Source organism: Mirounga angustirostris, unplaced genomic scaffold (genome assembly GCF_029215605.1).
Source record: "Mirounga angustirostris isolate CCGP_5_RB_7025 unplaced genomic scaffold, mMirAng1.0.hap1 SCAF_10, whole genome shotgun sequence".
Taxonomy (NCBI): domain Eukaryota; kingdom Metazoa; phylum Chordata; class Mammalia; order Carnivora; family Phocidae; genus Mirounga; species Mirounga angustirostris.
The window spans coordinates 110,253,369-110,262,400 of NW_026991718.1; the positions used below are offsets into that span (position 1 = coordinate 110,253,369).

Sequence of the window (9,032 nt, forward strand, 5' to 3'; positions counted from 1 at the left end):
GCTAATCACGTTTGCATATGGTGAGAAAACAAGGAGAGAGCAACAAGTAGCCTCGGTCAGGGGCGGAGACAATCCTGGGGGTGGGGACAGTTCAGAGGAGGAGGAGCTCCCTCGGATTAAACTGAAGGAGGAATAGGTTTGGGCACATGAAGATAAGGAGGTACAGGGAAGGGCGGCTCTGCTGGTGGGAACAGCATAAGCAAAGGCACAGAGATGAAAAGGGTTGAGCTGAGGGCACGGATGGGTACAAAAGCGTTTCCCAAACTGGGTCAGGCCGCATGTTCACAAGCGTTACACAAGCCAAACGCCTCGTGTTCATATGTTTGCGGAACGCTGGAGTAAACAGGGTCCAATGTGGGATTCTACAACTCCGGGGCTTCTCAGGTCTTAGGTGCTCACGCAGCCGAGGGGCTAGGCAAGCTCTGGTCGACAGGGAGGAAGCCCGCGCTTCTTGCAACATCTCAGGTCAGCTCTTGGGAAAACATGTGGCTGAGAGTAAGCCCTGTCAGGGAGGAAGCCCGCCCATGCAGCTGTACTTTTCTTTTCTTTTTAAATGTTTTTGGAGAAAACTTGGACCCACTCAACAGTTTAGAGCCGGGGAGGGACATGATCTGCGTTGTGTTGACAGGCCAGAAATCTGAGCACATTTATAAAGAGGGAGAGGGGGGAGAACCTTCCATCAGTCCAAGACTCTACAAATAAGAAAATAACCTGTCGCACGGAGCCATTGGAAGCAGCGAGCGAGTGTGTGTGGGCTCCGTACAACAGTTTTAGACTCCCTTCCTCTCAAACACCCCCTCTCCATCTGTTGCAAAGGGCACCGGGAAGATGCAAGGAGGAATATTCCAGCTCTGGGGGCCTCCAGAGCTCGGCAGCCCAGATGGGGGGCTCTGGTGGAAGCCACATCACTCCCGTGAGCTGTCACTTGGGAGGGGCCTCTAGTGTTTCCATCTTCAGTGTGCCTTCCGAGAAGCAACCATGACTCAGGGAAGGGCTTCTGCCCCAGAAGGAACTCTTGACAAACCTCCGTCTGAGCCTGGAGGGGGCTCCTCTCACTCCCTCCAGCCTGGACTAAGTCAGGAAATTTCTTCCCTCAGAGGCTGGATTCAAAATCCCGGCCCTCTTCCACTTATTCCTTAGACAAGTTACTTCTCCAGTTTGGGACTCGATTTTCCTCATCTGCAAAATGGGGATAATAGCCACCTCATGTTTGCTTTGCTGATTAATGAGATGACACAGGGAGGCCCTTAGTGCACAGTCTGGGGTGCAGTTAACTTTCAAAGACATGGGTTCTCCTTCTCTCCACATGTGGCTCACATTAGGACTTCAAATGTGCCAAATGACTACAAATACAGGAATGAATCACACCATGGGTCTCCAGGGAATTGGTAAAGGAATACTTCATGGCCAGAAAGTACCCAGAGAACACCATGGCTTTAAAAGAAACTTCCAACAGCTTGAGCCCATCGGGGCCAAAGTGCCCTCCACCCTCTTTGTCCTCTTGAGAAAGAGGAAGTGAGATTAACTTCACCAGTTAGGAAAGTACACAGGAGCCACCAGCATGTCCCCCTCTACCAAAGGGTCAGAAGGTCCCTAGAGAGCCCAGCTGGCCCCGAACGCCTGAACCCCAACTTGGCCTGGCCTCCTCCAGGCCAGAGTGAGGAGCCAGCGGGAGCTCACCAAGGTCTGCCCAGTGGGGGCCCCGGAGGCCCATGACCTCGGTGGGGCCAAGCAAGGAGCCTGCAGTTTCAATGCCAGGGGCTGAGGGCTATTCCGCAGTCGGGGTGCCCAGGTGCCCCCGGGCCCCTTGCCCTGCTCCCAGCCTCGAATCTCCCTCAGTGAGGTTGTTTTAGGAAACAGGCCTCACGCTGGCTCCAAGAACACAGGTTGGTGACTTCACTGGCATCTTTTTAGAATTTCCCTTTGGCAGCATTTGTGCTAAAGGCAATCTTTAGAAACGTCTTCTCCTGCCTTCCCCAACCCAGATAACTCACATGACCAGCCCCCTGCAAACAGCAATCATGTGGAGCCCCAGCAATCATGTGACACCTCCCAGGCTGATGGTCTCAGAAAGATGTTAGTAGTCATTCAATCTAACGCCGCCTTCCTAAGCCTGACATTTGAGTTTCTCACTCGAACAAATCTATTTTCTTGGAAAATTGGACAACTGCCTCCTTCTACCTTCCTGCCCTTCTGTCCTGCCTCTCTTCTGCTTTGTCATAAACTCCATCCTGGGAGCAGCTGAGGGAGGGGGGCCCCGAAGCCCCATCCTGCAGCCAGACCAGGTGAACCCATGCCAGGGTCCAGAGTGTTACCGGGAGTCCGGAGGACACAGAGTGAAGAATGCTGGCAGGCTTCAGCTGTGAAGGCGACACCCCACCCCTGCCCCACCGTCCTCAGCCAAGAAATGTATTCTCACCTCCTAAGATTTATTTATTTCAAAGTTAATCTTGGCCCCTCTGCTGCTCCCACTTTTTCAGGTTATTGATGCTGAATGGATTGGAACGGAAGTTTTATGGCCTAATCTTTACCATTTTATAGATTGTTTTTATAGGCAAAAAGGGAAGATTTGCTCACAAGAAGGGTGTCAGTGTTCCCAGCCAGCACCCCAGGAAAGGCAGGCTGCCCATCCAAACACTTGTTAATCAGCGTTGCCGGTCATTTGCCAGAAACTGAACCACAGCGTCCTGGTTGGAGAAGGGTCTGGAATAGACATTTAGAAATTAACTTGGGCCCAGTTCCCCGTTTCAGGAAAATGAAGTACTTGTGAGAGACACTTGTGCATTTCCAGGCCAGATCCAGGAAGGACGTGGGGCAGGAACTAGGACTTTTGCAGGGTGTAAATGGCTGGCTCAGGCAGGAAGGAGCAGATCAGATCGGAGATGCCACTCACCAGGCAGACATGAAATGTATCAGTGCTTATTTCTGCCCAGCCAGGACCCAAATGTAATGGGAAGACCCAGGGTGGGGTGGGGGATGCCTACGTAGATTCCTGGGGTTCTGGGGAAACTGCAGGGCAGAGAGAAGCTGTTGTCCACCCCCACTTCTCCCTCCACCCACTCTTTGCTAGTTCTCCCTTCCTCACTGCTATCAGATGGTTACCAGTCTCTAGGCAAATGCAAAAGGCGGGGGGGGGGGCGGGTGGAGAGTGGGTACTGAGCTCATCTTTACCTTCCTCCTTGAGGAGGGTAGCGCAGACCCCTCTGCCTACAACACAGCTTCAAGGAGCCAAAAAACAAGATTCCCCATTCTTCTCCCCCACCCCAACTCCTTTAAAGCCCTTACCCAGCCGCCTGTGCCCTCCCAGGAGACCCATGGTTTTGCAAAACCCCTTTAAGAAGCAGGACTCCTGAGTGGTGACCTCACCCCTTGGCGAACACACACGGTAGCCTTCAGAGCCCGCCTGCTGGAGACAGCCAGGTGTTTGATGTAGGCCAACAAAAAGACATGCTCAGAGCCACAGGTAACGGCCCCACAGAGCACCTGAACTGCAGGGAGCTGCCTGGAAGCCCAGGGAAGGCAGGCAGGAGGAAGTGGGGGAGCCGGGAGAACAGCAAGGAGCAGACCATCCAGCAAGAGGCTCTGGCAAGCACAGGGACAATCCACCCGTGCTTTCGTGCTTTCGCATCAGGATCTGTTGATCACAGCAGCTCAGCCCAGAGTTACTGCGGCCTCCCTTCCTCTCTCTCTCCCATACACACACCAACACCGTGTTGCTTGGGCACCAGGGGGAGAGCTCATTCTTCCCTAATTGCAACAGCCTGTTTCTGTTCCCTTCCAGGCAGTACCTGGGGGACCTCTGCCCCGACCCCCTCCTCTCAGACCCTGAAGTCAGACGTGCGAAAAGCATAAGTCCAGGGAAAGAGCTTCTAGAGAAGCCAGGGGCACCTAGCTCTGAAAGCTGCTGACAGCCTTCCTCCCCCATCAGATTGGGCAGGGCCTGGGTGGACCAACTCATCTGGGTATGTCCCAGTGCCCAGCACAGTGCCCAGCACAATGCCCACACAGTCAGAGTCAACGGAGAGAGGGAGAGTGGGTCCTATCCATGGCTGTGTGACCTTGGGCAAGTGGCTGGCCCTCTCTGGGCCTCAGTTTCTGCATCTGTAACCCCGGTTACAGACGTGTCTCCCCTTACTACTGCTGGACATTAGCCCAGTGGCTCCCAGTGGCGCTCTGACAGGCCTGGGCCCGCAGCTGGGGGACGGCAGCGGCGGGGGGCAGGGGTGCTTACCCGTCCAGGCGCAGGACGCGGCGAGCAGCAGGCAGAGCAGCGGCCCGAGGCGGCCAGGGGCCGGGCCGGCGGGCTCCATGGGCCGCGGCTGCGGAGCGAGGAGGGAGAGCGGCGGTGAGTGCGCGCTCGGGCGGGCGCAGGTTGGAGCGGGGAAATGACTAAGGCTCCCCCCTCCTCCCCCCCCCCACCTCCCCTCCCGGCCGGGCTTCCCTCCCCCCCCCACCTCCCCGGAACAGGCGCCTGGAGCGGCTTAGGAGCCGCCGTTACCGCCGCGATTTTCGGAGGAACCCCCCCGCCAACCCCGAGAGATCGAGAGACGGAGAGGGAGAGAGACCCCAAGCGCGAGAGAAATAAAGCCAGGGAACGGCCAGGGAGAGGCGGCAGGAGAGAGAAACAGACCCGAGGGAGCCAGGCGGAGAGCCAGGGACACGGAGAGGCGAGAGAGGGGGAGAGGGGAAGAGGGGGAGAGAGAAAGAGGGAGAGAGAGCGAGGGAGAGAGCGAGCGGGAGAGGAGTGAGCGAGGCAGCGCGCAGATCGCGGCCGCCAGCGCGGGAGAGAGGAGGACCGCGCGCGCAGGGGCGAGGGGCAGCCCGCCGAGCCCCGCCGAGCCCCGCCGCGCCGCCCCCGCCGCTGCCCACCTGCCCCGCCCGGGCTCCTCGCGGCGCCGGCGGCTCGGCTCGGCTCGCTCCGGGCCCGCAGTCCCGGCCGCTGCCCCCGCCCTCCCGGTAGCCCGGCCCCCCTCTCGCCTGCCCTCCCCGCCTCCCTCCTTCCAGCCCGCCCGGGGAGGCTGCGGGGCTCGGGCCCGCCAGCCCCGTGTCGCCCGCCAGCCGCGCGCCCGGGGGGGGGGGGGCAGGGGGGGAGGCGGAGGGCTGCGTCGCCCCCTCGCCCGCGCGGCGGGCCCAGCTCCCCCGCCGAGCCCCGCGGCTTCAGCCCGGGGGAGCGGCCCCGCGATCCCCGCCGCCGGCGCGCCCCGCGAGCGCCCGGGACTGGACGGGCCGCCGGCTGCAACAATGTGCCAGTTCGCGCGCCCGCGCCGCTCCCTCCCCGCTCCCCTGTCCCCTGTCCCCGGTCCCCGGCCCCCAGCTCCGCTCCGCCCGCCCGCCGCGCTCGGACCTGCGCCGCCGGCGAGGGCTGGGAGGCAGTGGGAGCGCCGCCGGGGCTGCCCAGAGGCCGGGGCCCCCGCTCCACTTTGCGCAAACTTGTTTTTCTAAGGTCAGCGCCGCGAGCTGGCTACATCGTCCTCTTAAGGTGGACTGGGGAAGTTGCGGCCGGCTTCCTTCCCCCGGCCTCCGGACTCGGGGCCGCGGTTAGTCCGGGCTTCCCGCCGGCTGGCGAGCGGCTGCAGGCGGCACGGGAGAGGGGGTGGAGGGGGGGACGGGGCGGGGGTGTCTGCCTTCTGTCCCTCCCGGAGTGGCCCTGCCCCTGGGCCCCAAAGCTGAAGGCCCCTCTGGCGGGGGGGGGGGGGGTGGACGCGCGCGCCCGAGGGGCCCGGTTCTTTCAGAGCTGGGCCGAGGTGAAGGAAAAGCAGGAAGTAAGTGAATGTAGGGGGAAGGGGGAGAGGAAGGAGAGAGTGATGGTACAAAAATAGCGTGTGTGTAGGAAGGACTTCAGTACTGCCTGGAAAAGAGGCGCAGGGAAGCAGGGAGGAGAGGGAGCGAGAAGGGGGGGTTATGGCCGAGAAACCAGAGGGGAAGGGTCCGGGCATCCCCCGGGGGCAGCGGGCTCTAGGCAAGGTGCTTCTGTGTCAGGCAGGGGCGATTCACGGGGTGCAGAAGGCCCAGGCAGGGGTGCGGGGAAGAGGTGGGGCTTGAAGGCCTGGGCTCCCAGAAAATGACAGGCAGGGGGGAAGATGAGGGCAAAGGAGAGCAGGGGCAAGGGGCTTTGAGACAGAGGACAGAGCCTCCTGATGAAACCACTCTCCCCGCCGCTCGGTCTCTGTCACTCTTTTTCCTTGAAGGAAAGCTGTGTCCCCAACAGCAGCCAGATCAGTGATAGGGAATGGGAATGCCCTGGTCACCTGGCAAAGGGAGGTACCAGACAGTAGGCGGCAGAGGAGTCCAAGACCCTCTGCTAACTGGAGGGATTGGGGCTTGGAAATAAGCTATAACCAATTTTGCTTCACAAGGCCTATAGGAGGGTATGAATGAAGCAAGGTGGAGGAAGGGCCAGCCCTGTAAATACAGAGGGAGTTGAGGCCCAGAGAGGGAGTGGACTTGCCTAAGGCCACACAGCAAGGCCTGGGGTAAAAACAAGATTTTAATCCCTGATTTCCAGGCTGAAGACCTTTGCAAGGGACCCCACCCTCGACCCCACCCCAGCCTCCCTGTCAATGCCGGGTCCTGGAGTTGTGCTAAGACAGGGAGGCAGGCCAGGTACACCTGTTGAGAGCATGGACCAGGCTCCCTGGGTTCTAATCCTGCCACCCATCTCTTCTGATTGTAGACTTGAGAAAATACCTTACCATTTCTGTGCCCCAGCTTCCTCACCTGCCATTAATGAGGCTAACGGGAGGATCAACCTAAAAAGGCTGGTGCGAGGATTAGATGAATGCATATTTGCGCAGCACTTCAAAAAGTGCCTAGCATCTACCAAGTGCTACTCAGGCATTTTGATAAGTAAGTAAACTGCTTGACAATGGTCCTTGGAAGCCCACAGGGTTCTAAGCAGTATTTGAAGTGCAGGGGGATTTTCTTTTCTTTGGGTGTGGGAGGTACAGCAGTGGCCTACACCAGGTCCCTGTCCACAAGGAATTTACATGCTAGTGGGGAGACAGAGAAGTAGACAAGTAGAAATAATTCGTGAACAACAGAAGACTGAGCGTAGAGAGTGAGAAGTGAGGGCTCATTCAGATAAGCACAGGGCCTTCCTGAGATGCTGGGAGCTGAGAGCCAGATGAGACAACAAGGTGAAGATTTGCCATCCCAGGAGGAGGGAGCAGCACATATAAAGGCCCTGGGGCCAGCCTGGCCAGAGAGGAATAAGCAAAGATGGGGGATGCTGGTCCAGCCCCGGGGCCTTGCAGACCTTAGTAAAAACCCTGCATGTATCCTACAGCTAGGAAATCATGGGAGGGTATTGAGCAGGGAAGCGCCATGGTCTGTTTTATGTGTTTTAAAAGGCCACTCTGGTGGCGACTGGAGGGTGGGCTTGAGGGAGGGGAGCATGGAATCAGGACACCAATGAGGAGGTGGTTTTGGGGTCCTCCTCATATCTGAGGTAGGCAGTAGGAAGTCTCCGACTCTGCAGGCCACATCTGGCCATGACCAGCTGAGGCTCCTGGGAAAATCCATCACCCGAATCCTTCTGGGGTGCAAGGAGAGGGCAAGAACTGCTGCTGAAGGTCAGAGATGAGGCCGTCTCCTGGCCTGGGCTTCCAGAAGGCTCTGCCATTCACCGTTCCCCAGCACATACACACACAGACCTGCCCAGGATTAGGAAGCCTCGGATTAGGGAGGATAATAATTGAACCACCTGCTATTTATATCGCGCACCTTTGGCAAAGGCGGCCAGCAGGGCTGCCCCGGGGGTGGGGGTGGGGGTGGGGTGGGGAGGCTTCATCCTCCCTTCTGCCCCAGGAGGGGGTCTGGCCCAGTTCTCCTGGTCCAGCCACCACAGAAAAATCGCCCCTCACTGTCAGGGCTGGGAGGTCATTGAGACCAATAGGCAGCTGGGTATGCTGAGATTGGGGGACGGTTTGCCCGAGGTCACACAGAGAGATTACGGCAGTTAATTGAGGTGAATCAGCAACCTCCAGAGGAGATGTCCTGGGTTGCTCTGGATAAAAATCGAACCGCCCTTCATTCATGCACTCAACAATATTATTAAGCACCTACCATGTGCCAGGCACTGTGCTAGGCCCTGGGGATACAGCAGTGGGAGAAAAAAAAGCCAAACAAAAACCCTTGTCTGCAAGGAGCTGACAGTTGCTAGCAGGGGCAAACAGCTCAGCGAGTAAGGTGGGGGTAAGGCTACAGGGGAAAATAAGCAGGGAAGGGGCCCAGGAGTGCCCATGAGGGGAGACGGGTCAGGGAAGGCCTCTGAGGACGTGATATTTGAGGGAAGACTGTAAGATTTGAGAAGGGAAGCCAGAGGCAGCTTCATCCCTCTCTGGAAACTCGGGAGGCGGATTTCAGGCACCTGGGAGTGGTGCCTGCTCTGCTTTTCTCCGTCACTCCCCACGGGCATCCTGTCTGCAATCCCTGGCTCTACCTTCCCATCACATCCAGAACCAAACCACTTCTCAGTGCCTCCGCCTGGGCACCTTCTTGCCACCCTCCGCCCCCCTTGTCCCCTCCATTCTCCACTCAGCAGCCAGAGGGATCCTTTTTGGAAGTCAGGTGACATCCTACCCCTGTTGTCCATGGTCCGCTGGAAAGAAGACTCCAAGGAGCATGGGGTGGTGGTGGGGAATCAGGGGCTTCGAAGCCAAGACTTTGCCAATTTGACTGGTGTGACTCAGGGAAACTTTTTTTTTTTGGTGAGCCTCAGTCTCTCCATCTGTGAAATGGGAATAACGAGGCCCACGCTGACATGAGGGGTCATAGTCTCATGGTGGGAGTGAATCTGGAGTTTGTCTCTGCGGGTGCCCGGGACGCCCTGCGTGTGTGTGCCAGCTCCCTCCATGTGCGTCATGTGTCATCTCACTGAGGCCCCAGCAACAGCACTGTGTCCCTAGAGGCGGAAAGCAACCGGGACAGTGTCACTCCACCGGCCGGGGCATGCCAGAACCTGCAGGGACCCAGCTCCTTCCTGGAACGCTGGGCTGGTGTCAGCAGGTAGGCCTGCCAGGCTGCCTTTGTAC

General features: G+C 58.5%; 1 protein-coding gene across 2 annotated transcripts in view; it reads right to left on the reverse strand.

Moving 5' to 3' along the window:
• The window catches only part of SIRPA (signal regulatory protein alpha), a 41,192-nt gene extending 35,657 nt beyond the window's left edge, over positions 1-5,535 (reverse strand). Inside the window, exons 1-2 of one of the 2 annotated variants that reach the window (XM_064572926.1) lie at positions 5,345-5,535; positions 4,232-4,319 (exon numbers count right to left, since the gene is read on the reverse strand). In XM_064572926.1, coding sequence (XP_064428996.1) covers positions 4,232-4,310 — 79 coding nt within the window. In that variant the 5' untranslated portion in view covers positions 4,311-4,319; positions 5,345-5,535. Of the gene's footprint in view, positions 1-4,231; positions 4,320-4,869; positions 4,972-5,344 lie in introns of those variants that run through there. The other variant, XM_064572925.1, reaches the window with a different exon arrangement.
• Between the last annotated feature and the right edge of the window lie 3,497 nt (positions 5,536-9,032).